Genomic DNA, 27,198 nt, shown 5'->3' with positions numbered 1-27,198 from the left:
TTGAGCAAAATGAAGCCCAAGGATAGTGCCCAGGCCCTGAGTTCAAGCCCCAAGATTAGGAAAAAAAAAAAAAGGATTGATCTACAATCTACCATGTTCTCCAGGAAGTGCCCGTGAAATGGCTAATATTGTAGGTCCTTTTATTCTTTTTTCTTTTTGTCAGTTATGGGGCTTGAACTCAGGGCCCTGGTACTGTCTCTGAGCTTTTTCCTCAAGGCTAGGGCTCTACCACTTTGAGCTACAGCATCACTTTCGGTTTTCCAGTAGTTAATTGGAGACAAGAATCTTATAGACTTTGGTGCCTGGGTTGGTTTTGAACTGCAATCCTCAGATCTCAGCCTCCTGGGTAGTCAGGATTAAAGGTGTGATGCCTATTTTGCTTTGACTATTTTTCAGGTAAAGTCTCAAGTTTCTTTCCCAGAGCCAGCCTCAAATTACAATCCTCCCTACCTATGACCTTCCCCTTAGCTGGGATCACATGCCAGCACCACCACACCCAGCTATAATAACACTGTCAACATACCAGATCCCATTCTTTCCCAACACCTCTTTGAGGTAGCTTAAAAATTATTTTTTAAAAATTTTATTGTCAAGGTGATGTACAGAGTTACATAAGTAAGGTAATAAGCACATTTCTTGTTGAACTTGTTATCCCCTCCTTCTTTTTTCTCCCTTCCAATCCCCCCTCCCTTCCAATCCCCCCTCCCCAAGTTGTACAGATCATTTCCAACATATTGTGAGTATGAGGTAGCTTATATATATAATATATATATATGTATATATATATATAATTATCTTAAAGTAGTTGTACAAAGAAGTTCCCATTCTACAAAACAGTATATGAGTACAAAGTGTCTAACAACATTGTCACCCATCTCTCTCTCTCTTTTTTTTTGGGGGGCCCGGTTGTGGGGCCTGAACTCTGGGCCTGGGCGCTGTCCCTCAGCAATTCAGCTCAAGGCTAGCGCTCTACCACTTGAGCCACAGTGCCACTTCCGGCTTTTTTCTTTTTGCTTATGTGGTGCTGAGGAATCGAACCCAGGAACTCAGGCATGCAAGGCAAGCACTCTACCACTGAGCCACCTTCCCGGCCCCGTCACCCATCTCTCTTAACCCATCCCTTCTCTCACTTTTTTTTTCTTTAATTGAAATTAGGTGATTACATAAATTTCACATGTTTCACAGTATTGTGGGATAGTGATACTTAGAGTCATAAACATTTTAATTTTCACAAGAGGTAGCTTTTATACTGATGAGGAATTGCACGGATGGAGGTGTGACTCAGCAGCACAGCACCTAACATATGTGGGGTTTTGAGTTCAAATCCCAGTGTCACATACCACATACTGGCAGCTGGGTGCTGGTGGCTCACGCCTGTAATCCTAGCTACTCAGAAGGCTGAGATCTGAGGATCACAGTTCAAAGCCAGGTGGGGCAGAAAAGTCCCTGAGACTCTTATCTTGAATTAACCACCGGAAATCGGAAGTGGCTCTGTGGCTAAAGTGGTAGAGAGCTCTCCTTGAGCTGAAGAGCTCAGGGACAGTGCCCAGGCCCAGAGTTCAAGCTCCATGACCAACCAAAAAAAAAAAAAAAAAGAGAGAGAGAGAGACTGAGATCTGAGGATCATGGAAAGCCAACATAGGTAGCAAAGTCTGTGAGACTCTTATCTCTAATTACAAACACACACACACACACACACACACACACACACACACGTAGGGGATGCGAGAGATAGAGAAAGTGAGGTTGATGGGTACATTGCATGTATGTATGTCTCCATATATATGTCACAATGAAACTTCCCTTGTACAACTAAGTATACGAATAAAAATATTAATGAATAAATGAATGAATTGGGGGAAAAAAAGAAGAGCCTACTGGAGGTAAGTAGCACAACAAAGATAGTGGCAGTCTTAGGAGTGGAGGATCCCCAGGGAACAAACCATGTACTCACAACTAAATCTTAATGAAGAGGTAATTTATTAACGGTCAAAAGGAATTTATTAACAGCCAATTGCGACCGGCTACAGCTACTCCAAGGTATCTGGAACCCAGAAGCAGCCCTGAGCAACTACAAGCAAGGATATACCCCCAAATGGGGAGGGGTCATGCATCAATGGAATCCCCCTAACTTTCCAATGTCATGCAAGCCAAGCATAGTACAGAAGTAAGGTATCTGGTTATTAGTAAAAATGCAGGTGCGAAGCTCATTTCTCAGAATGAGTTACCCACAGTCTACATCCTGTACTTTTCTTTTTGCCAGTCCTGGGGCCACTGTCCTCAGGGCTACTGCACCTGAGCTTCTTTTGCGCAAGGCTAGCGCTCTACCATTTCAGCCACAGTGTCACTTCTGGCTTTTTCTGTGTATGTGGTACTGAGGAATCGAACCCAGAGCTTCATGGGTGCTAGGCAAGCACTCTACCACTAAGCCACCTTCCCAGCCCCCCTGTGCTTGTTTTTCTTTTCTTTTTTGGGGGGGTCCGGTCGTGGGGCCTGAACTCTGGGCCTGGGCACTGTCCCTCAGCTCTTCAGCTCAAGGCTAGCGCTCTACCACTTGAGCCACAGCACCACTTCCGGCTTTTTTCTTTTTGCTTATGTGGTGCTGAGGAATGGAACCCAGGGCTTCAGGCATGCAAGGCAAGCGCTCTACCACTGAGCCATCTTCCCAGCCCAAAAGTTAGTTAGATTCTTTTTTTTGGGGGGGGGGGAGGTCCGGTTGTGGAGTCTGGTCTGGGCTCTGTCCCTCAGCTCTTCAGCTCACGGCTAGAGCCCTACCACTTGAGCCACAGCGCCACTTCCGGCTTTTTCTTTTTGCTTATGTGGTGCTGAGGAATCGAACCCAGGGCCTCATGCATGCAAGGCAAGCGCTCTACCACTGAGCCACCTTCCCAGCTTGTGCTTGTTTTTCTTAAAGGGGTTTTCTCAAGTGCATCCACCGGTTGCTGACATGGCTTCTCAATTCCATCATGGCACCTCTCCTGCTAAGTGCCTCCTTTCAGCAGAGTCCAGGTTGGATTCGAACTTCAGCCCTCCCTTCCAAGCTGCCTCCTCCTGGGGCACCAGGAGTCACGCGTGCTAACTCCGTGGCCCCGTTGGCCTGGCTTCAGCTATAGATCCTTAATAGTGGCTAGCCAAGAGGGTTATGGGGAGATGAAAGCGTGCAGTTTAATCCTGTGTGCAGCACATAGTAAGTGCTCAATAAACGTTAATTATTGATGTTATTGGGGTGACTGTTCCTGGGCCGGGGAGGGATCCTCGCTGTATCTTGGTGCTGACAGGTGAGGTCACCTCGCGGACCAGGGCAGTGGGCCCCCCTCCCCTTCCCTAACCAGGCACACCCAGCCCAGAGAGCAGGCCGGGCCAGGCAGGAATCTAGGGGCTGAGGTGTCACGCCCCGCCTCTCCAGACTTTAAAAGGGCGGCGGGAGGCGGCGCAGGCGCAGACCGCAGCGCGGGTCCGGACCTCCCGAGCAGGGCTTCGTGCGCACGCAGCTCCGCCGCTCGCCAGGCTCCGGCCGCGACCCACGCGCGTGCGCGTGCGCCATGGAGGGGCGCGCCAGCCCCGCGGGCGAGCCCCAGCCCCGCCGCACGCTCCGCCGCGGCCCCGTAGAGCCCGTGGTCTTCCTGGCCAACTTCGCGCTGGTCCTGCAGGGCCCGCTCACCACGCAGTACCTATGGCACCGATTCAGCGCCGACCTGGGCTACAACGGCACCCGCGACCGGGGGGGCTGCGGCAACCACAGCGTCAACCCCGCCATGCAGGTGACGAGGGGCGGGGGGGGGAGGCCCCGTCCCTCCCCCCACGAGGCTGGGGCTGGGGGAGCGAGGGGCGGGGCCAGCGCAAGTGTGGGGATGGGGGTGGGACTTCCGGAGAGCCGTCGCTTGGTGGGGTACGGGCTGTCCTGGAGAAGCAGGGATTGCTGGCTCCCAGCTGTAATCCCAGCTACTCGGGAGGCTGAAGAGCTGAGGATCGCGGTTCGAAGCCATGCTTGGGGCAGGAAAGGCTGTGAGACTCTTACCTCCAATAAACTGCCAACAACAACAAAAAGCCAGAAGTGGAGCAGTGGCTCAAGTGGTGGGGAGCTGCTAGCCTTCAGCTAGAAGCTCAGAGACAGCGCCTAGGTCCTGAGTTCAAGCCCAAGATCAGCTCTAAAATAAAGTGAGGATTAAAAAAAAAACTTTAAAAAATTATTTCTTAGGGGCTGGGAAGGTGGCTCAGTGGTAGAGCACTTGCCTTGCATGCCTGAGGCCCTGGGTTCCATTCCTCAGCACCACATAAGCAGAAAAAGCTGGAAGTGGTGCTGTGGCTCAAGTGGTAGAGCGCGATCCTTGAGCTGAAGAGCTGAGGGACAGCGCCCAGGCCCAGAGTTCAGGCCCCAAAACTGACCCCCCAAAAACAAATATATATATATATATTATCTTAGTTTTACAAAGTTATTGCCATTTGGGGCTATTTATTTTTACTTATTTACTTACTGGAGCTTGAACTCAGGGCCTTGGCTCTGTCCCTGAGCTTTTTTTTTTATTACTCTAGGCTAGCTAGAGCTCTACCAATTGAGCCACAGCTCCACTTTTGACTTTTTGGTGTTTAATTAGAAATAAGAGTCTCATGAACTTTCCTGCCTAGGCTGGCTTTGAACTGCAATCCTCAGATCTCAGCCTCCTGTGTGTCTAGGATTACAGGCATGAGGCACCAGTGCCCCCACTCAATCCTTTTTAAAGAGTTATATGAAGATTCTCTAAGGTTTAGGGCTCCAAAGAAAGTCCTCCACTCTAGCCAAGGTGGTGATTGATATGTGGCAGGCAGGCAACTCAAGTGAGAAATTGCTCCTTGGTCTTTGTGTCCCTACAGGAAGTAGAGACTCTCACCTCCCACTGGACCCTCTACATGAATCTGGGCGGCTTCCTGGTGGGACTTTTGTGGTCTACTCTGCTGGGAGCCTGGAGTGACTGTGTGGGCCGCCGCCCACTACTGGTGCTGGCTTCCGTAGGCCTGCTGCTCCAGGTCGTGGTGTCAATCTTCATAGTCCAGCTGGAGCTCCATGTTGGTTTCTTTGTGCTAGGCCGCATCCTTTGTGCCCTCTTTGGCGATTTTAATGGACTGCTAGCTGCTAGCTTTGCCTCTGTGGCCGATGTCAGCTCCAGACACAGCCGCACCTTCCGGATGGCCTTGCTGGAAGCCTGCATTGGTGTGGCCGGGATGCTGGCGAGCCTTCTTGGGGGCCACTGGCTTCGGGCCCAGGGTTATGCCAACCCTTTCTGGCTAGCCTTGGCCTTGCTGATCGTCATGACTCTGTACTCAGCATTCTGCTTTGGTGAGACCGTGAAAGAGCCAAAGTCCACACGACTCTTCACTCTCCATCATCACCGATCGATTTTCCAGCTCTATGTGGCGTCGGCCCCAGAGAAGCCCCGGAAGCATATAGCTCTGTACTCATTGGCCATCTTCGTGGTGATTACTGTGCACTTTGGGGCCCAGGACATCCTGACCCTCTATGAGCTGAGTGCTCCCCTCTGCTGGGACTCCAAGCTGATTGGCTATGGTTCTGCAGCTCAGCACCTTCCCTACCTCACCAGCCTGATTGTCCTGCGGCTGATGCAGTTCTGCCTGGCTGATGTGTGGGTGGCGGAGATCGGCCTGGTCTTCAACATCCTGGGGATGGTGGTCTTTGCATTTGCAACCATTACAGCCCTCATGTTTACAGGTAAAGGGTGTGGACTGAGAGACAGCTAGAACCAGTGGCATGAGGTGAAAATGGGGGGGTGAGGATGTCAGTCACTCATCGTCCTCAGTGTAGTTCAAGCCTGTGCCTGTGGCTTGAACCCCAGGTATGCCCTCAGCCTGCACTGGAGGACAACTTAGAAGACCTTGGAAAAATAGCATCCTTGATAGACAGAAAAGGCATAGGCTCAAGAGTCAAAGTAATTAATGCAGGTTTATCAACCATAACTATTATTAGCAGTATACAAAGACAAAAGTATGGTTCATATACTAATTGCTTCACCCCTTGGCCTCATGTAGCTCGTTCACAGTGTTCTTAAGCAAAGTCCAAGCCATTAATGTTTCAGGCCTCAGCCCTCTGATAGGAATTACAGGACCTACTCCAAGTATCATAGCTTTTTAAAAATTTCTGTGTGTGTGTGTGTACGTGTGCGCACGTGTGTTTGTGTGTGCACGTGTACCAGTTCTGGGGCTTGAACTCAGAGCCTGGGCCTTCCTTGATTTTTTTTTTTTTTTGTTGGTCGTGGGGCTTGAACTCTGGGCCTGGGCGCTGTCCCTGAGCTCTTCAGCTCAAGGCGAGTGCTCTACCACTTGAGCTACAGCGCCACTTCCGGTTTTCTGGTGGTTTATTGGAGATAGGAGTCTCACGGTCTCTCCTGCCCGGGCTGGCTTTGAACCGTGATCCTCAGATCTCAGCCTCCTGAGTAGCTAGGATTACAGGCGTGAGCCACCAGCGCCCGGCTTGATTTTTTTTTCTTCTCTCAAGGATAGCTCTCTAACACTTGAGCCACATCTCCACTTCTGGCTCTTTGGTGGTTAATTAGAGATAAAGAGTGTCACAGACTTTCCTGCCAAGTTTGTCTTCGAACTTGGATCCTCAGACCTTAGCCTCCTGAGTGGCTAGGATTACAGGCATGAGCCACCAGCACTGGGCTTGTTTCTATTATTACTTTTTTGTTGTTGTTGGATTCGGGGCCCTGTACTTGTTAGGCAAGTGCTCTACCACTTAAGCCCCACCCTAGCCCTTTTTGCTTTTTAGTTACTTGGAAAAAGTCTCCAGTTTTTGCCTGGGATAGCCTAGATGATCATTCTATGTAGACTTCCTGTGTAACTTGTATGACGGGTGTATGCCATTATGCTCAACCATTGTACTTCCTCTTGATGCTTAGATGACAGGTTGACACCACTGCACGCCGCATACCACCACATCTACCAACTATTGGTTGAGATGGAGTCTTATGAATTTTTTGTGCCCAGGCTGGCATTGAGCCCTGATCTCCATCTCCCAAGTAGCTAGGATTATAGGCTTACCCCATGCTGCTTTTTTTTTTTAATAGCCAGTCTTCTCAAGCCACAGATCTGAAATTCTTGCTTGCTCAGTTTTTCTCACTTCCTGCTCTTTCTCTCCTTCTCCTCCCTACCCCCCCTTTCTCTTGTCCTGTTTATTTTTGGTTGGAAGGGGCAGCTGGCTATGGATTGGAGAAGTTAACTTTTTTAAAGGAGCAGACTTATTTTAGTAGTGCCCTAACATATGTGTTTAAAGTCAGCTGTTTAGTAGTCACAGATTTGATTTTGTCAGTTGCTTGTCAGACAGTGAAGCCCAAGAGAACTCAGGGTCTTGTGAGTGCTAGGCAGTGCTCTGTCACTTGGATCATGCCTCCAGGCCCTTTTTGTGTTGGTTACTTTCAAGGTAGAGTCTACCTTTATGTCAAGGCCAACTTGGGCTATGATCTTCCCACTTGTGTTTCCCTTTGTCTCTGAAGATGTCAGGTATATGGTACTGCATCCATCCATTGGTTGAGATGGCGTATTGAGAACTTACTTTTGCTTGGGCCAGGACCAAGTACCTTTGATAATGCTTGCAACCCCTGGGGTACAGAAATGATGAAGACACTGCCATTGCTCTGGGAAGTCTCAGCAGAATTATATATGTATTTTTTTTGTGTGGGGGGGAAGTCTTGAGTCCTGAAGGGACTCTTAAGGAATTGGAAGGGTGTGCATGTGTACCTAGAGCTAGAACTCAGGCCTGGGTGCGATCTCTGAGATTCTGAGCTTTTTTGCTCAAGACTAGCCTTCTACCACTTGAGCCACAGCTCCACTTCCAGTTTTGTTGTTGTTGTTGTTGTTTTGGGTTTTGTTGTTATCGGATTTTGGTGTTTAAATTGGAGATAAGAGTCTCTTGGACTTTCCTGCCCCAGCTAGCTTTGAACTGCAATCCTCAGCTCTCAGCCTCCTGAGTAGTTAGGATTATAGGTGTGAGTTTTATCTAGGAGACAGAAGTCATACAAGGGATAGGAATAGTTAACTGAGAAAGCAGTGTTAATCTGAACGCAGAAGGAAACCTATCCTTACTGTGATGTGTTCTCTGTAGATATTACGTATGCATCTCCTGTATTTGTTTCAAATTCCCGCAAGCTGGCTGACTTAAAACAACAGTTCTGGAAGCCAAAATTCCAAGATCACTGGGCTGAAATCAAAGTGTTGCAGGGCAGTGCTCCCTAGGGCAGTCTGTAGGAGAATAGTTGTTACCTTTTTACTTCCCACGGTTTCCCTCACTCCTTGGCTTGTGGTCACGTCCACCAGTCTGAAGCTCTGTGTCTCCCTCCCCTTTGTGCCTTCTCAATTCTGTCTGTTTCAGATCTCTTGGCTACCTTTGATAGGGTCTGTATAATTTGCGTTTAGGGCCCAGCCTCACAATCCAGAGCAATCTGCCCTCTCAAGATCCTTTCCTTAATCAGATATGCTTAGGGCCATTTTCCAAATAAGACTCTTGTTTACAGATTCCAGGACCTGATTGTACTTGGTGAGGGAATGCACTGTTCAGCATCCTACTGGGCACAGCCATTCTATGATGAAGGCTCTGTTATCTTCCTTTCACAGACTGGAAGCTGGGCTCAGAGAGGATAATCTTAGGTCATACAAAGTAAACACAGAGAAGTAAAGACTCTTAAGTCATACAAAGTAAGCAGTACCATCAGATTTTGAACCTGGGACTGAACAAGCCTGTGATTGTTTTCTGTGCCCTATCATCTCTTCACTAGGTGCTAAGTGGGTGAGTGATGCCTGCTGTGGCCACTATTTTAGCAAGAAAGCATTATGCTCAGGGCTGGGAATGTGGCTTAGTGGTAGAGTGCTTGCATGAAGCCCTGGATTCAATTCCTCAGTACCACATAAAAGCTGGAAGTAGCACTGTGGCTCAAGTGGTAGAGTGCTAGCCTTGAGCAAAAGAAGCTCAGGGACCCAGGAATTTAAGTCCCAGGACTGGCATTATGCTCATCTGTGAAGGGCAGAGAGGTGAGCCTGGAGAAGGGTAGCCTGCCTCCATACCTGCTAGACCTTGTCTCCCTACCCTCACCATCCAGGAAGTTCTTTCTGGGTCTCACCTAAGTCCCACCTGGGGTATGTATAGGAGCTCTGCTGCCTCTCCCTGGGTGCCCCTCTCCACAGATCCACTTCCCTGATGATTGTTTCTTTCTCCACAGGGTATGGCTTGCTCTTCCTATCATTGGTCATCACACCTATCATCCGGGCCAAACTGTCCAAGCTGGTGGGCAGGTCAGACCAGGGTAAGAGTGGGGTCTGTCTCCAGCTGGTTGCTCATGCCCAGTGGTGCAGTTGGGCCATCCTGAAAGGGAAGAGCCTATCCTCCTCCCACGGCTGGCAAAAGACTGCTTTAGACCCCGAGTCCTCAGAGTTGGAATTACAGTCAGAAGAGCATGACTGTGTTCTTTTTGGGAAACCCAGAAACTCCATAAAGGAACAAAGGATTTAGTCCCTACACCTCAGTTTTTTGGCCTGTGAAGTGGGTATAGGGATCCTAGGGTTCTCTGCTTCCTTGGAGTAATGGTGTACCAGCCCAGAGGGAGTGACCAGCCTTGTGATACAGGTTTCATTGTCCCCAGTTGACAGATGAAGACACAAAGGCCCATGGGACACCTTGACTCCCCCAAGGCCACTTAAGTGAAGGGTAGAACCAGGATGCATACGCAGGTCTGTTTTTAAGAGCAGTGCATCTCAGGAGCTGGGTTTCAGTCCTGGCTCTGTCCTGGGCCTCAGTTTCTTTATCTCTGAGTGTTTGCACTTGGTGACAACTATAGGCTCTTCCAGTTTAATCTCAGTGTCTATTGGGTTGTTGCTCATTTTACAAGTTGCATTCTGCTGGCACCATTGTGCCAGCTGCTCAGGACTCTGGGTCCTGGTACTCCATCTGGTAATGTCTCTCTTAGAAGGAAGATCTGCTGATTAACAGAGATCCTGGTGCAGCACACAGCCCACTCTGGGCCCAGCTGTCCCAGAACCCTGGCGCTTCATTCATTCCTTTTAAAAGCTTTTTTGTCCCCTCCCCTGAGCCCAAAGATGTGAGTAGAATAGGAGTAAAAAACAATCTTTTAGCTGGGCCCACCTATACTCCTAGCTACTCAGGAGGCTGAGATCTAAGGATCAAGGTTCAAAGCCAGCCTGGGCAGACAAAGCCAGGAAACGCTTCTCTGTAGTTAATCAGCAAAAAGTCAGAAGTGAAGGTGTGATTCTAATGGTAGAGTGCCAGATGTGAGCAAAAAGCCAAGCTTGAGCCCAAAGCCTGGAGTTCAAAGCCCCTGTAATGGCGTACACGTACACAGAAAAGACATCCCATGTCATTTATTTAGTAGCCCCTCTGTGCCAGGAATTTTCCATGCATGACTTTATTGAATCTTTATCATAATAGGTGACACACTAGGATTCACAGGTGAGGAAGGTGAGACAGAGAGGTTAAGTGCCTTGCCCCGGGTCACACAGATGTGAGGCAGTGGTGCCAGGATGGACCCTGGTTCTTGCAAACTCTGGAACAGGTCCTCTGTTTCTTCCTCACAGGTGCTCTCTTTTCTGCTGTGGCCTGTGTGAATACCCTGGCCATGCTGACAGCCTCTGGCATCTTCAACTCGCTCTACCCAGCCACTCTGAACTTCATGAAGGGCTTCCCTTTCCTCCTGGGAGCTGGCCTTCTCTTCATCCCAGCCATTCTGATTGGGTAATGCTCCACTCTGAATCTAAAAGTTTCCACTCTCTCCTACTCTTAACAGGAAATGGTTCTTGAACCCTTTTCCTTGGGGGTGCCCTGTCCCAGGCTGACTTTTCTGATCCTCCAGGAGACCTTCTCCATGTAGGGGAGGGATCAGTTTATCACTCCCACTTGGTAAAGCTGTGCCCTCTGTTCTGGATCCCCTCAGCATTCTTCATCCCCATGTTAGACATAGGGCTATGATGGCAGAACTGGCCTAGTTTGAGGAGGGAGGGGCCGGGGTGGGAAACTGGGCCCACCCATCCAAGTCAGTCCTGTGTCACTTCTTCAGACTGAGTACACTCTTCATATCAACTCTGAACCCTCTCTCTGGTCCCTTACAGGATACTGGAAAGGACTTATCCTCACCTGGAATTCCAGCAGTTTCCTCAGAGCCCCTAATCTGTGTGGACAGAAGACAAGAGGGCAAGAGGTGCAGTGTGAACATGGGTCGTCTGGAAATCTACCCAGCGGAGCCAGTGGCCTCCTCAGGGGGCAGTGTTTACCTTGGACAACTTGTTTAAGTTAGAGCAGGGGACCACCTGTTCACAACTGAAGCCAGCCTCTGTCTAGGATCTGTAATCTTCTTCACCTGGACAGGCTCACTCCAGGGAGCCATTTGGAGCAGCGGTCTGTTTACCCTTGATACCATCACTTCAGTCCCTCCAGGGGAGGGGGAGGTGATATTTCAGGAACCAGGTGAAACATGGGAGCTGGCATCTCTCCCTCTGGCCTACACTGCACAGCATGGCCCATGGTACAAGGCTTCTGATATGTACAACCACTAACAATCAGTTTTTAATGATGAATTATGGTACCCGGCCACTTCCAGCCTTGGGGGTCAAAAGGAAGAGGGTCATGATGGTTGGGAACCAGTCCTTCACCACAGCCTACTCAACCCTGACCTCAGTAGTGCCAGCTGGTACAATAAATCAGTTAAATCAAACTGAAGAGAACCCTCCAAGCCCCAGGGCATTGGGCTCTCGGTCTCTCTGTCTTACTCATGCTGGGCTGTTGGTGGGATACCAGCATACCAGCGGCTGAGGATGTGCAGGGGGAGGGGTGGGGATTGATGGTGGAAATGGCCATCCAGCCTTATAGCCTTATCTCCAATCAAGCTGTTGAATGCTGAAAGTCTGCCAGGCATGGGGCATGATCCTGGCTACTTATTCCTGGGGGAGTTAGCACACCCAGAGCCTGCAAGGAACTATATTGGTCTTCCTGGCTATACCAACACAGGTAGGATCCATTTTTCTTGCCACTCTGCCCTCTGACACTGGGCAAGGCTGTGTGCTGAGACCATCCTCTATGCTTCCATAGGTCAACAGGAACCTGGGAGCTGAGCTCAACTTCCCACATGACCTGGCTTCCCAGAGAATGATAGCCAGCCTCATGTCTGGGAAGCTAGCAAGGTCTGGGTCTGAAGCTGAAAGGTAGAATCTTATTGAATATTAAGGCACTGGCTTTAAAAGAGAGCTGTAAGACCCCCTAGCAAACACAAGTCATGTGATTCTTGACTCTTCAAACTAGAATACCCATGGGGGCTGGGCTCTGCTTTCTCCCCCCCCCACCCCCCTTCCCCTGTAAGCGAGTCTCTCCTAGCTGGAAATTACACACATGAAATGGGTAGCCCAAGACACAGTAGGGCTGGCTAGACCTCTCAGCATGAGCCTATTTCCAGACTCCTGCCTCACTGTTCCCTCTAACTGCAGAGCTAGGCAAGGAGAGGACCTCCACTGACCAACCATGTAGGGCTATGGGGCGGAGGAAGGAAAAGGCTGTACGCCGGTCTCAGGCTGAGCCTGTCCTCTGACTAGCTGATTGACCTTGAGCAAAAGTCCCTTTAGGAAGGGCTGGGTCAGCAATGCTGCACACTGATTGTGAGGATCCCACTTGGTCAGATGCACTAGTTGGATGCTTGGAGGTGCCTCCCACCTCATATAATAGTTCTAGAGTGAGATGCCTGTGTTTGTGGGCCTGGTAGAGGGATTGAATGAATTGTAACTGAAATTTTGCCTTCTAAGTGTCCCTGAACAGCTCATGGCCTCTGGGGAAGGGTGGGTGAAGTGGGTGGTGGGTGGGGTTTTAGGGACCTTGCTGACTCAGCACCAAACACCACGGGGTGGGGGGAGCAGCAGCTGTAGACTAGCCAAGCAGAAAACTCTGGCCCTGAAGATCTGAGTCAGGGCAGTGACTGGGTGGAAGCTGGGGCCCAGGTGCTGGCTCTGGCTGCAGTCTGAGAATGTTTGTCATGGGCATCACCCCTGAGCTACAGGCCTGCCTGTGGGGAGGCTGGTCACTGACATTGGCTGGGTCAGGAGATTGGGCTCTGATGGTCTAGGAAGACAGGAGAGGCTCAGGGGTCACCAAAGGGCCAGACAATGGCAGTGGACAGCAATGGAGTGTGTCTCAAACAGAAAAACTAGTGACTTCTCAAGTAATGTTGGTGGGAACCTCTAGAGGTCATGACACCGACTAGGATTACTCCTGGAGAGTGAGTTCTCACTGCCTAGCTGTGAGAGGATGGTGGGGAGTCAAAGCCAGATTTAGGCTAGGACCAGTAGAAGTCTTTAGCAGGGAGAGGAGAGGAGAAGGAAGGTGTTCAAGCCTGGAGAGAGACCTCAGCTGTCTGATTATGTGTTCCAAGAGCAAGGGGACTTGGCCAGCTCCCCAGGCAGAGATCTGGGAGTAACACCAGCCTTGTTTGACCCCCCCCCCACACCCTCAGAGGGAAACAATGGGACAGATACATGGCCTGTATCAGTCAATTCTGCCTGCCGGAGCCTGACTGCTTTCAAGTCCTCCAGTGCAGGGAGGGGCCGAGGGATGCTCCTGCTGGTTACTTCTGTCTGGCTCCCACTCTTCCTGGGGGATGATGTTCAGGATAGCAATTCCACCTGGGGTGTCTTAGGGCTGCCATTGTAGACTTGAGAACTGGGCTCATCATTCAGCCTCTCTTCCTTATCCACAATGGGAGTGATATTACAGGACAGGGATGCTGTGGTGATGAGAGACAGTGAAGGAAGGGTTTGGGAAATGGCAGGGGTCTGTGAGGAGCTGCTGCTCAAAGCACTGTCCTTTGAGGCATCGATATCATCAGAGCTGGGGGTCAGTGACCATTGGCAGACTCAGCCCCAACCTGCTCATCTCCTGAATTGGATTTAAACAACATTCCCAGTGGGTTGCATGCATACTGCAGTTGCAAAAACTGTCCTAAGACTAACCTGTGCTCCTGGGGATCTCGCCTCCCTCGTAGAATTGCAGGCTTTGCCTAGGCTACTGGTTGCTTCCCTGCGCAACAGGGAGCAAGCCTGAGTGGGTGAAAGGCTGGGTAAACCAGCCTGCTTAGGTCAGGCAGGACCGTTAGGCACAATACCAAGGAATGGGGGAAGGTGGCTTTGAGACAGGGCCTCCCCTGTCCAGGCAGGGGTGACCCTTTGCACCAGAAAGTATAGCCAAATGGCCAGTTCAGCCCAACCTAAACCAGAGATATGGCAGAGGAAGCTGCCCCAAAGGAAGGCTGGGGTAGAAGGAGGGGGGTAGGGGAGGCAACAGTTTAGTGGTTCCACAGTAAGATGACAAGGCAGCAGAAAGGGGCGAGCCAGGGACCAGAGTCTCAGGGGACAGCCATACCAGGATATGCATCTCTGGCTGCCTTGTGGCGTAGGCCCTAGCTCAGACTTAAGAGGCCCAGGCAGAGAGCCTATGTCTCTAATTTCCTACCAGAGGCTGCCTGCCTTTACCCTAATCAGGAAGAAGACTCTTCTCCCTTCTCAATGTCCTGTTTCTCCAGAGCAGAGCAGGGACCCAGCTCTAGGAGTAGAAAGCAGAGAACCTGATGACAGAGTCTGAGGGAGGAAGACTTCTCCCACACCTCCAGATATTGAGGAAAGTGGGTTTGAAGTGGACCAAGAGGGTAGGGAAAGGCAGAGCCATTTCCTGAGAAGGCCCCAGGCAGCCATTTTGAGGAGCTGTTCCTTGGGGGAAGACTCTGGAAATGGGAGGCACAGCAGGGTTTGGTTGCTGGGAGGCTGGCTAAGGCAGGCCCATGGCTGTAGCACCCTCCAAACTGGTATCGGAGCCTGCAGATGACTCCCGAGAGGAACGGCCCTGCAGGAAGCGGATGATCTTCTCGATGGTGGCCTCTTGGTACTCGTGGGACCACCTGTGGGCACAGAGGCTGAGTGGGTCAGACAGCTGGGCCATGGGAGCTGCAGGCCAGGGCCTGGTTGCTTTACCCACATGTGATTTGCTTGGGCGATTTGTTCTCCCATTCCCCGCATTGGCTCTCTCTCAGTTCCCTAGGGCCCAGGAGCTCACTTGATGCCATTGAAGGTAAGCACAGCCTGCATGTCCTCAGGTAGAGTCTGGGGCTCAGGCCACTCGAAGCCATCAATGACAGGCACGATGTTCTTGCCACAGTTTAATGCAGTTACAATCTCCTGGAGAAAGAAGAGAGGGGAGGCCCAGTGTGGGGGCACACATCTGTATTTCCAGCTGTGCAGTGACACAGGTAGGAAGGTCATGGTTTGAGGCCAGCCTTGCCAAAAAAAAAGCCAGACTGCATCTCAAAAAAACAAGCCACCTATAGTGATATACATCTATGGTCTTGATTACTCAAAAAGCAGAGGTAGAATTGTGGTCCATAGTCTGAGATCCTAGATAGATGGTTCAAGACTCTAGGCCAGCTGGGTGCTGGTGGCTCACACTTGTAATCCTAACTTACCCTTACTCAGGAGGCTGAGATCTGAGGATCCCAGTTCAAGGCCACCCCAGGCAGGAAAGTCTGTGAGACCCTTATCTCCAATTAACAACCAGAAAACCTAAAGTGGTGCTGTGGCTCAAGTGATAGAGCACTCACTCTGAGCTAAAAGAGCTGAGGGACAGTGTCCAGAGTGCAAGTCCCAGACCAACTTTAAAAAAAAAAAAAATCCTAGGCCAGGTGCAGGTGGCTCATGCCTGGAGTCCTAGCTACTCAGCAGGCTGAGATCTGAGGATTGGAAGCTAACCTGGGCAGGAAAGTCCATGAAACTCTTATCTCCAGTTAACCACCAGAAAACCAGAAGTGGAGCTGTGGCTCAAAGTAATAGAATGCTAGCTTTAAGCAGAAAAGCCCAGGGACAGCGCTCAGGCCCAGAGTTCAAGCCCTATGATCAATAACACAAAACAAAAGTAACAAAAGTGTGCAGCCCTGGGTTCAAACCCCAATACTACCAAAGAGAGAGGAGGAAGAGTGCTATAACACTTTCAAGTTCAAGTGTCCCACCAAAGCTCATAGAAGACTTGGTCCCCAGCTGATGGGACCATTGGAGGTGGTAGAAATTTTAGGAGATGGGGCAGGACTCAAGATGGATGGGTCAACCTGAATGCAGGGGCAACACCTTGAACAGTATATTGGAGCCTACCTAGGTACCTTCCCCCCTCGCCTCTCTCGTTTTTTGCTTCCTGACCACCATAAAGTCAGTAGTGTACTCTGTCATACAACATGAACCATGCACTTTTTTTTTTTTTGCCAGTGGGGCTAGAACTCAGGATTTGGGCACTGTCCCTGAGCTTCTTTTGCTCAAGACTAGTACTCTATCACTTGAGCCACAGAACCACTTCTGGCTTTTTCTGTTTATGTGGTACTGAGGAATCAAACCCAGGGCTTTATGCATGCTAGGCAACCACTCTATCACTAACCATATTCCCAGCCCTGAACTATGCACTTCTACATATCCTTCCTTACACCATGCCAGAAGCCAGCAAAGTCAATTGATCAAGCTACCACAGACAGAGACTCTTAAAACCATAAGACAGGCCAAGTGGCTGGTGGCTCATGCTTGTAATCCTAGCTACTGAGGAGGCTGAGATCTGAGGATCATGGTTTGAAGCCAGCCTATGCAGGAAAGTCTGTGAGACTCTTATCCACAATTAACTAACAAAAAGCTGGAAGTAGAGCTGTGGTTCAAGTGGTAGATGGCCAGCCTTGAGCAAAAAAGCAAAGAAATAGCTCCCAACCCCCAAGTTCAAATCCCAGTACTGGTACAAAAAATGAAAAGCAAAAATGAAAATGCAATTCTTATTTCTTCCTTTGTAAAGTGAGGATGATAAAACTGCCCTCACACAATTGTTCTGAGAACATTACTTACTATTAATGGCACTCTGTAAGTTCTTATCAGTTCTTTTTTTCCTTTTAAGAAGCAACCACAGAGATGGGACTTTCTTGAGTGCAGTTCATTTGTGGTTGTCTGTATTGATTAGCCACTAAATGTGGCTTTGGAGAAGGGAATATTAAAACCAGAGGCACTTAGGCACTAAAAAACACCCCAAGAAGGATGACAGAGTTTTGGGGACTGGTCCAAGCCAAAGGTTGCCACCACCCTACCTGCCTTCTCCCTCCATGCATCTGTTGGGACAATGGGTGGCAAGTATCTTCCTGGGGAAAGGGCCTGGAAAGCTTCAGCTCCAAGTGGCCTTTGAAGAGCCTCACTACATTACAGAAGAAGAGGAGAGATACAGAGAGGAAGGGATATCTCCCCCAAATCCCACAAATGTCCAGCCTAGGAGGGGCCAGGCCTCTAACTCAAGCCTTCCAGAGTGCAAGTCTGGGACCGTTAAGCATCTTGATGAATTCTGACCCTGCCACACACAATTAGACATCTGTTTCATTCAGAATTGTACAAAACCAAAGATAATATAACTCCCCATTGCACAGAGGCTGTTCAATTAAGGAATATGCCAGGGCTAGGGTGTGGTTTAGTGGTGAGCCCTTGCCTAACATTCACGAGGCCCTGGATTTGAAACATACACTACAGAGAGAGAGAGAGAGCACTAATGGTTGAATGGATGTTCAAAAGCACTCTGGCTGAGAACAAAAGCTTGACTAGGGTCAAGACTTCTGATAAGTGGATATGCGTTAATTCAATACTTTTAAAGCCTCCTTTGTTCCATGCATGATTTTAGACTCCAGCAGCACAAACAAGGTGACAGTTCCCTCCCCTACTTGCTAACTACCACCTAACTCAAGATCCTCAGTAGTGTTCCTTCAGCCTCTCTTTCTCTGTCTCTCTCTGTCTCTCTGTCTCTCTCTGTCTCTCTGCTGTCTCTCTGTCTCTCTCTGTCTCTCTGTCTCTCTCTGTCTCTGTCTCTCTGTCTCTGTCTCTGTCTCTCTCTCTCTCTCCCAGTTCTGGGACTTGGACTCAGTATATGGGCACTTCTTTTGCTCAAAGCTAACACTTGAGCTACAGAGCCACCTCCAACCTTCTCTGTTTATGTGGTACTGAGGAATCAAACCCAGGGCTTCATGCATGCTAGGCAAGCACTCTACCTCTACAGCACATTCCTAGCTCTTCTTCAGCATTTCTTCTGGCCCCAGGCCTCCTCCTCAAACCAGACCCAGTCCTCAGCCCTCCTACATGCCTCTGGAACTCGGCCTTTTTCCCCACTGCAGTCTAGACTGCACTCTGTTGTCCTAACATCACTGCCAGGGCATCTCCCTGTTGTGGGCTCCCTGTTTCCTAGAGCTTAACACAAGTCTTCTTGCCTTTAGATAGTCCATAACCTGGTTCCATAGTCCTCATCCAATCAATGCTGCAATTGAACAGCTAGCTCTCTATGGGGAAAACCCCAACCAAGCAATCATATAGGCAAACTTGACTGGAACAAGTTGCCAGTTTCCTTAGTGCAAATATACTTATCACAATGGATTTCCAGCTACCAATACAACATCACTGACTGTGAAGTTGAAAAGAGATGTAGACAGTCACTTGTGGTATCTGCTGAACCCTGAACCCTGAGTTCAATACTCTCTCACCACCACCCCTTGCACAACTTCAGATCTGTGTCATTGACACCGCATAGATCCTGGGCAAGAGTATAAGCTCTGGAGTCAGAGTTCAAAGCCAAGCTTTTCTGACATCTGCACTAGCAATCTGGCCATGTAAGAATTATTCTGCTTCTCTAAGCCTCAATTTTTTTTTCTTTTCTCTTTTCTGTTGGTTGTGGGGCTTGAACTCTGGGTCTGGGCCCTGTCCCTCAGCTCTTCAGCTCAAGGTGAGTACTCTACCACTTGAGCCACAGCGCCACTTCCTGTTTTCTGGTGGTTTATTGGAGATGTGTCTCACAGACTTTTCTGCCTGGGCTGGCTTTGAACTGTGATCCTCAGATCTCAGCCTCCTGAGTAGCTAGGATTACAGGTGTGAGCCACTGGCGCCCGGCTTCAATTTCTTTATCTATGATATGGAGAGAGTGATACTAGCCCTGCATGTGGGCTAGAATACCTTTATTCATTCTCTCATGCTGTTCCCCTGCCTAGGATGGCTTCTCTTCAGTTCACCTATGTTTTTAAGACTCTTTGTATGTCCTGCTTCCTCCATGAAGCCCTCTGTGATTATTCTAGCCTTCTCCATATTCCTGTAGGAATATGAGTGAGATGTTTGGCTATTAGACTTAGCATTTACACCAACTTGTATATCATCTAGTCACTGTAAACACATTCTGTGTGTGTAAGAGAGAGTATGTGCATAAGATACAAGGTTTTGCTATGCTGTCTGGGTTGGTCTTGAACACATGGGCTCAAGCAATCCTCTGCTTTAGCCTTCTAAGTAGTTAGAACTATAGCCACAGGCTACCATGACAGCTCACTGTCACATGTTTGTCACCTCAAAAGCTTGAGGACAAGAGCCTCAGATGACTATTCCATCCCTCAGCCCAGCCCTCAATTCCTATTGACTGATGAATGATTGATAAGAAGATGTGATATAGAACCATCTATTCATGCCTTCTGTAAGTAGTCTACTTTCCTTCTACATGCCATGCATGGAGACACTGCGGTGAACTAAACTGACATAGTAATCATAATTATATTAATAGAATTGCTATCATTCTTCAGCAATTACTATGTGCCAGGCATTCTATTAAGCAATTCACAATTGAGCTCTTTTAATACTTGCCTTGTAATAATATCCTAAGAGACTTAGGTGCTTTTACTGAAAAAAAAAAAAGCCCTATGCCAGTTAGAGCTGTAGACTTCCAGTTTGGCTCTCAACTTCCAGCTGAATGCAGAAAAGAAGAGCTTCGAAGAAGAGGACCCTGACCCCTCAGCCCTGGGCTAATGCTGTTACTGGAGACATCCAGTCTAGCACCTACCTTGTGCACCCAGTCCTTGCAGTCATGGTCCTGCATGCACTTGTCCAGTGCTCCGGCCGACAGCACCAGCACAAAGTTGCGGGCCCCCATAACACTCTGGATGAGCTTGTCTTCAAACTTGCCGGCTTCCAGTTTCTCCACATCAATGAAGACACTGAAGCCATGCAGCTGCAGGTGCACCTTCAGGAGGCTGAAGAAGAGTCCTGTGTTACCACTGGGGTCATGCCCAAAGCCCCAGACTGTCTGCCTGTCCCTCCTTACCTCGCCAGCTGGGAGCCTGAGTTCCTTCGGTAGCTGATGAAAACATCTGGGGTGTCCCCACTGGGCTTGCTGCCACTGCAGGGCAGCGGGGAGTGTAGCATTTCTGAGGCCAGCAAGAGAGATAGCAAGTAAGTGTAACCCTTCCCACCACACACTGTGAGGGACATCCTCCCTTAAAGACTTAGTCCCCTATCCATCCAGAATTCTTAGCCCAGATGGGCAAGGTGGCTTGACCCAAAAAGGGCCAATGAATGAAAGGTAAGGCCTTCGGGAAGGAAGGCTCTATAGAAAAGAAGGATGACATCATTGATAAATCCCATCTCAGAAGGCAAGCACTGTGCCAGGTGTGGTGATCTCAGCTAGTTGGTAGGTAGAGGCAAAAAGATCAGGAGTTTCAGGCTAGCCCAGCTAAAGTGAATGAGATTCTGCTTAAAAACAAAATACAAAAAAAAAAGCAAAAAAAAAAAAACAAGCTGGGTACCAGTAGTTTGTGCCTATAACCTCAACTACTTGATAGGCTGGGAATGGGAAGATGGCAGCTCAGGACCAGCTTGGGCACAAGAGCTCACAGACCCTTCCCTTCTCAATTCAGAGCTATTAGCAGTGGTTCATGTCATTCCAAGCTATGTGGGAGGCCATGTCTTTAGGTGTGTGTGTGTGTGTGTGTGTGTGTGTGTGCAGGTCCTGGAGCCTGGACACTGTCCCTGAGGTTATACCTACACTTGCATCTTTTATTTTCTGTACCAGTCCTGGGACTTGATGCAGGGTCTGAGCTCTGTCCCTGAGCTTCTTTTACTCAAGGCTAGCCCTCTATCACTTGAACTACAGCTTTACTTCCGGCTTTTTCTGAGTAGTTTATTGGAAATGAGAGTCTTATGGATGTTCCTGCCCAGGCTGGCTTTGAACTGCAATCCTTAGATCTCAGCCTCCTGAGTAGCTAGGATTACAAGTGTGAGCCACCATCATCCAGCCACTTCCAACTTTTTTTTTAATAGTTAATTGAATATAAGAGTCTTGCATTTTTCTGCCTAGGCTGCCTTTGAATCTCAGTTCTCAGATCTCAGCCTCCTGAATGGCTAGGAGAAGCATGTGCCACCAGCCTTCAGCTTCTTTTTGTTTTTGAGACAGGGTCTTACTATGGTAGCCTAAGCTAGTTGCAACTCTCAATCCTTCTGCCTTTACCATCCCCCACTAGGATTATAGAATGTGCCCACCATACCAGGCTAAAAGGTTTCCAAAGCTGATTGAAAAAAAAAATTGAACTCCTACTTCACAGAATGGTAGTAGAAATTAAACAAGGTAAGGTGTTAAAAACATAATACAATGCCTGGTATATAATAATTCACAATAAGTGTTAACTAAATAATTAGTCAGTAAATTAAAATAAGTTTAAACCAAGAGAGTTTCTATAGTCCTCTGGAACTAAACAAATTCCAGAATCTGTACTTTGTAAAGTGTTGCCTGCTAACCTATATCCCCTGTGTGCTCCCCAGGTGCCATTTATGCACCCTATGCACTGCCTTATCTTTCTGTTTCTCTGTCTGTCTCTGTCTCTGTCTGTCTCTGTCTATCTGTATTTCTATCTCTGTGTCTCTGTCTCTGTCTCTCTCGTGTTGGTATTGAGGCTTGAACTCAGGGCCTGGGCACTGTTCCTGGCTTTGAACTTTGATCCTCAGATCTCAGCCTCCTGAGAGGCACCCAGCTCTCCTACCTCTTGCTATACTTGCATAAGCTGCCCTCTGCCTGGGCTGCCTTTCCTGCTAGCCCTACCCCCCCGAATATCCCTCAAGATCTGGCCAGGCAGCCCTCCCCCACCAAGTCTATACTTGAGTGGATAGAATAGGCTGTGCTTCCCCTGGGCTCCCAGTGGAGTCCTGGGCAAGCTTCCTGCTAAGGCTACCTGCCTGTTGGTAGACCTGCTTACTCCTATCCTGTTACCCTACTCACACTGGGAACTTCTTGAGGACAAAGTGCATCACTTTCATTTTTGCTTCCTCAGTGTGGACCCAGTGTGATGAGAAAGACTCTCAGCCTCCACCCTAAGTCTCTCCTCATTTCTCTAAGACTGAGGCTGAGCTGGGTAGGGCTCCAGACTGACCTCTGGCGGCAGAGATGATGCGCGTTCGATGCACACCCAGGCGGATGCCGCAGTCCTCCAGCAGCTGCTGCTCGGACACACGGTGCAGGAGGGAGCGGTCCAGGCCACAGCTGACCAGACCATAGGTGTACTGGCGGAAGCGAGGGTCCAGGCTGCCCAACCAGTCCGCCAGGTTGCTGCGGTCACACATAGCGTAGTTGGCAAAGGTCTTGAGCTCTGTGAGCTCCCTAAAGAACCTGCACACCGCAGAAAAGAAGCTGTGGTTCCAACTTGGGTCGGGCTGGTGAGGGGGTGGGAGGGGTCAGTTAGATCTGAAAGCGTGGGACTGGGCTGGCAGGTGAGGTACTCCCTACCTCTTGCGAGTGATGCTGGATTTCATGCCCAGGTCACTCTGTAATTCCTCCTCTGTGAGCCGCAGAAGCAGATCGCCATCTACCTGCTGCTCCTGGGGGGGGCGGGGCAGTGTGAGGCAGGCTCCCCTCCTCCCTCAAACTCCAGATGCCAAGGAGGGAACTGGAGGGGGCAGTGGAAAAGGCCGATGACCCCCCCCACACACACACACTGAGCAGCATGGCTGAATATAAACTCCCCCTCCCCAAAAGGCTATCACAGCACCACAGGCCTGAGGGGCACCGAGGGATTCAGTTGCCTGTGCCCAGAGCACTCTGGGAAAGATTGTGGCCCCAAGACCCCTGGGGAGGCATCTCCCTCCCCTCCAGGCTCTACCCGGAAGCGCTCGCAGTACTGGGAGAAGCCGATCTGCTGCAGCCACGTCTGCACTTCAGCCTCCTTCCAGCTGGCCACGCAGGGCAGGATGCGCCGGGGCACGTCCTCGCCCAGCAGGCGCAGTGCGCGCTTGGCCAGTGCTGAAGTGGTGCCGTTGGTGGAGTAGGAAACCAGGCGTTTTAGGCTCTGGATGGCACCAATGTCACTGAACACCTGAGAAGGGGGTGAGATGGCAGGTTAGGGTCTACCAGTTGGCCAGCTTCTCCCTGATGTGTTCCCTTGCCTTCTAGTCCTACTGTCCACCCTAGCCCTTCCTCCATTCTGATCCAGTCGTGCATTCTTCTTTATGAAGCTCGCTTGCTTTTTTTTTCCCCCCATACTGGAACTGGGTCTTGAACTCCAGGCCTCAAAAGAGAGCCTGGCTTTTTCACTCAAGGCTGAGATTCTGCCACTTGAGCCACACCTCCATTTCAGGCATTTGCTGGTTAATTGGAGATAACAGTCCATTGGATTTGTTAGTCCAGGCTGGCTTTGGACCTAGAGTCTCAGATCTCAGCTTGTTGAGTAGCTAGGATACAGGCATGAGTCACCAGCCACCCGCTTCCAGCTTCATTTGACTCTTGACCAGAAGTCCCTTACCTGTCCTTACCACAGCATTCATCTGCCCTGGGGTTAAATCTGAGTTTTCAGTATGGCTACCAGGTTATATAGTATACCCCCAGTATGCTACTTCTAGCTCACCTCATACATCCACCAAAGCTCTCATACCTTTAGGTCTTACCTATGACACTTCCAAGTCCTTAGTTCTTCTGTTCTGCTCATGAGAATCCTACTCATTCGTTGGAATTCATGCTGCTTAGTGCCTCTTCTGTGAAGCTCACATTGATTTCTTCATAGCCTGGCCCACACTTCCAGTTAGAACTATGACCACACTCCAAATGCTACTGTCACTAGCTGATAATGCATCTTCCACTGGCCTATAAGTGGAGGACATGTGCCCCTATATCTGGCATAATAAAGGACATGGAATAGAGGCTCAACATCTTTGTTGAACTGCCCTCACTTGGCCTTGATGGGAAAGAGGTGATAGAACTAATAGGGTTGTTCTACAGATCCAGTTTTTAGGTTTCTTGCTTCTTATTCTAAGTCCTCCAAGTCTACTAGGACAAAATGATGTGTTTTACTGGCTAGTCTTCCCATAGATCAATTCTGGGGCACAGAAGCTAGAATCCAGCTCTCTCTCTCTTTTTTTTCTTTTTCGATTGGTCATGGGGCTTGAACTTGGAGTGGGAACTGTCCCTCAGCTCTTCAGCTCAAGGCTAGTGCTCTACCACTTGAGCCACAGCTTCACTTCCAGCTTTTTCTATTTATATGGTGCTGAGTAATTGAACCCAGGGCCTCATGCATGCAAGGCAAGCACTCTACCACGGAGCCACCTTCCCAGCTCTGAGTCCAGCTCTTTACACTGGATGTTCAGAGAGGCTTCAGAAACTATATCTATCTATCTGTCTGTCTGTTTGTCTATCTGAAATGAAGTCCAGAGAGAGAAAATCAAGTACTCGAGATCATTAGCAAGTTAAAGCAGCAGACAAAGGTATGGTTTAGACCTTGGCTATGAGGACCCTTTGGGATTTAGCTAAGAGTTCTTTGACAGATGCACTGATGCCCTACCTTCCTCTCATGCCTCTGTCTCTAGTTCTTGTATCCTTTCTAGACTCTAGGCCCAGGCAGCAAAACCACCCACTGAAGCTGCCCAATGAAGCATCTGTCAGCTACTTGAACTCTGGGCTTGGGCGCTGTCCCTCAGCTCTTCTGCTCAAGGTGAGCACTCTACCGCTTGAGCCACAGTGCCACTTCGGTTTTCTAGTGGTTTATTGGAGATAAGAGTCTCACAAACTTTTCTGCCGGGGCTGGCTTTGAGCTGTGATCCTCAGACCTCAGCCTCCTCAGTAGCTAGGATTACAGGCGTGAGCCACTGGCGCCCGGCTTGGCTACCTCAATCTCAACATGTCACACCAAATTCACTCTTTTCTCCAGCATGTCTGTGTTTGTGGCCTGGCCTATCCTCAGCTAGTCTCTCTCTTCTCAGGCACCCAGCTCTAATCCCACCTCTTAAATGCTTCTTGACTCTGCTTCTCTTGGTTACTGCACATAGCCTCACATCTGCACTCTCAATTCTCCAGACACCATGACAGCCTAGCTCCCGGGTGGTTGCCTCTAATCTTGCCCTTCTTTGCTACATTTCTGCACAACAATCAGGGTGATCTTTGTGAGAAAAGGAAAAATAAAAATGTGTTGCCTGCTTTAAAACCTCCGTGTGTGTGTGTGTGTGTGTGTGTGTGTGTGTGTGTGTGTGTGTTTTCTCTTGCCCTCAGAGGCTAAGTTCAAACTCTGAGTCTTGCCTTCAATGACAAAATGGCTGGCTCCTCAATCCAGTATACACACTATATTGGAGCTTGAACTCAGGGTCTTGCACTCTCACTTTTCTTGCTTAATGCTGGTCCTCTACCACTTGAGCCATACCTCTGGAGCTGGTACCCAGGTCTCAGCCCTCCTGAGTGGATAGGATTTACAGTCATGAACTACTGGCACCTGGCTTCACCTAATGCTCATACATCCTTCAAATCCTGGACAAGTATCACTTCCTCTGGGAAGCCTTCCCTGATGCTTTTATTTATTTATTTATTTTGGTTAGTCATAGGGCTTGAACTCTGGGCCTGGGCACTGTCCCTGAGCTCTTCAGCTCAAGGTGAGCGCTCTACCACTTGAGCCACAGCACCACTTCTAGATTTTTCTGAGGAGTTTATTGGAGGTAAGAGTCTCACCGACTTTCCTACCCGGGCTGGCTTTGAACCTTGATCCTCAGATCTCAGCTTCCTAAGTAGGTAGGATTACAGGCTAGAGCCACCAGCACCAGGCTCCCGAGATGCTTTTTAACCCTTGATCCACCCTCCCCCATTACCATCACCTTGGTCTTGCCCTGCAGACTCTTGATGGCGGCCTCTGTGCACAAGTAGAAAGCCCCGATGCACTGAGCTTCCAAGCGGGACGAGTCCAGCAGCAGCACGAGGCTCTGCAGATCGTCTGGTCCGCGTCCCTGGCTCGTGTCGCTGGCGTCAACCAAGCAGCGGGCAAAGCGACCAGGGTCCAGAGAGGCCACAAGCGGCTCGACAAGCGCCAGCGTGCCCGAGCGCTCCACCTCACGCTCCACCTCCTTGTTGGTGGCCAACACGGCCACAGCCAGGCAGGCGTGCAGCCGCAGCAGCTCGTCCTCCTTGGAGAAGGCGAGCGGGAAGAGCCACTCGGCGGCGCGCTTCTCCACCATGCGTCGCTGCACCGCCTGGCCCCCGTGCAGGGCGCAGTTAGCCAGCGCCAGCGCGCAATGGCGCAGCAGCGCCGGGTCGGTGCGGCGACACCAGTACAGGACAGCGTCCAAGCCGCCGGCTGCCACCAGCCGCTGGCACGTCTCCTCCGAGTGCTTGAACATGTGCTCCATGATGCCCGCCACGCTCCGTGCCAGCTCCACGGGTTCACGCTCCTTCGATAGGTTGAGGATCACGCCCAGGCCGATGCGCGCCACGCGGTCCCTGCCCGGAGAGAAGGGAAGGGAACCGTGGAGTTGCTGCACACTGGGGAGCTTGGCTTGTTGGTTGAGGACAGGGTTATATACTGTCGTAGGAGACGTGGGGACTGCGTTATCCTTCCTGGTCCCTCACTCTCACCAGGTTTTTCTGGTTATTGGGGGGAGAAGGAGGAGGGTGCTCCATCCTGGCCACAGGCAGCCTCTTGGACACTCTCTCCCCCCACCTCTCTGTGTTTTGGGGGTTTGAACTCAAAGCCTCTCCATTGCTTTTTTTTTTTTTTTTTTTTTTGGTTGTGGGGCCTGAACTCTGGGCCTGGGCGCTGTCCCTCAGTTCTTCAGCTCAAGGCGAGTGCTCTACCACTTGAGCCACAGCACCACTTCCATTTTTCTGGTGGTTTACTGGATATAAGAATCTCACAGGCTTTTCTGCTCAGGCTGGCTTTGAACCATGATCCTCAGATCTCAACCTCCTCAGTAGGTAGGATTACCAGCGTGAGCCACCCTGCTGATGTCTCCTCCCCTTAAGAAGCAGTATGCTTGGGGTTGGGAAGGTGGCTCAGTGGTAGAGTGCTTGCCTTGCATGCATGAGGCCCTGGGTTCGATTCCTCAGTACCACATAAGCAGAAAAAGCCGGAAGTGGTG

General features: G+C 49.9%; 2 protein-coding genes across 4 annotated transcripts in view; one reads left to right on the top strand and one right to left on the bottom strand.

Annotated features, from left to right (window-relative positions):
* The first annotated feature begins 3,471 nt into the window (after positions 1 to 3,471).
* Slc46a1 (solute carrier family 46 (folate transporter), member 1) lies at positions 3,472 to 11,705 on the top strand. 2 transcript variants are annotated; one of them, XM_013016504.1, is made up of 5 exons: positions 3,483 to 3,761; positions 4,852 to 5,704; positions 9,204 to 9,287; positions 10,573 to 10,729; positions 11,104 to 11,705. In XM_013016504.1, the coding sequence occupies exons 1-5, from the start codon at positions 3,543 to 3,545 to the stop codon at positions 11,159 to 11,161; spliced, it is 1,371 nt and encodes a 456-aa protein (XP_012871958.1). In that variant the 5' UTR covers positions 3,483 to 3,542; the 3' UTR covers positions 11,162 to 11,705. The 2 variants fall into 2 exon arrangements, 1 of the variants encoding a protein (XP_012871958.1); XR_001175075.1 differs by lacking the exons at positions 10,573 to 10,729; positions 11,104 to 11,705 and adding an exon at positions 8,602 to 8,773 and having other exon boundaries at positions 3,472 to 3,761; positions 9,204 to 9,281.
* Positions 11,706 to 14,073: 2,368 nt separating this feature from the next.
* Sarm1 (sterile alpha and TIR motif containing 1) overlaps positions 14,074 to 27,198 on the bottom strand; it is a 19,098-nt gene continuing 5,973 nt past the window's right edge. The window contains exons 2-10 of one of the 2 annotated variants that reach the window (XM_013016410.1): positions 25,942 to 26,560; positions 22,974 to 23,186; positions 22,601 to 22,692; positions 22,244 to 22,483; positions 20,946 to 20,971; positions 20,150 to 20,321; positions 19,889 to 20,078; positions 15,080 to 15,201; positions 14,074 to 14,924 (exon numbers count right to left, since the gene is read on the bottom strand). In XM_013016410.1, the coding sequence (XP_012871864.1) occupies positions 14,795 to 14,924; positions 15,080 to 15,201; positions 19,889 to 20,078; positions 20,150 to 20,321; positions 20,946 to 20,971; positions 22,244 to 22,483; positions 22,601 to 22,692; positions 22,974 to 23,186; positions 25,942 to 26,560 (1,804 nt within the window). In that variant the 3' untranslated portion in view covers positions 14,074 to 14,794. The remainder of the gene's footprint in view (positions 14,925 to 15,079; positions 15,202 to 19,888; positions 20,079 to 20,149; positions 20,322 to 20,945; positions 20,972 to 22,243; positions 22,484 to 22,600; positions 22,693 to 22,973; positions 23,187 to 25,941; positions 26,561 to 27,198) is intronic. The other variant, XM_013016411.1, reaches the window with a different exon arrangement.

The sequence above is a fragment of the Dipodomys ordii genome, unplaced genomic scaffold (genome assembly GCF_000151885.1).
Source record: "Dipodomys ordii isolate 6190 unplaced genomic scaffold, Dord_2.0 Scaffold31, whole genome shotgun sequence".
NCBI lineage: Eukaryota > Metazoa > Chordata > Mammalia > Rodentia > Heteromyidae > Dipodomys > Dipodomys ordii.
The sequence above is the reverse complement of the archived record's forward strand: the minus strand, read 5'-3'. Positions and strand labels throughout refer to the sequence as shown.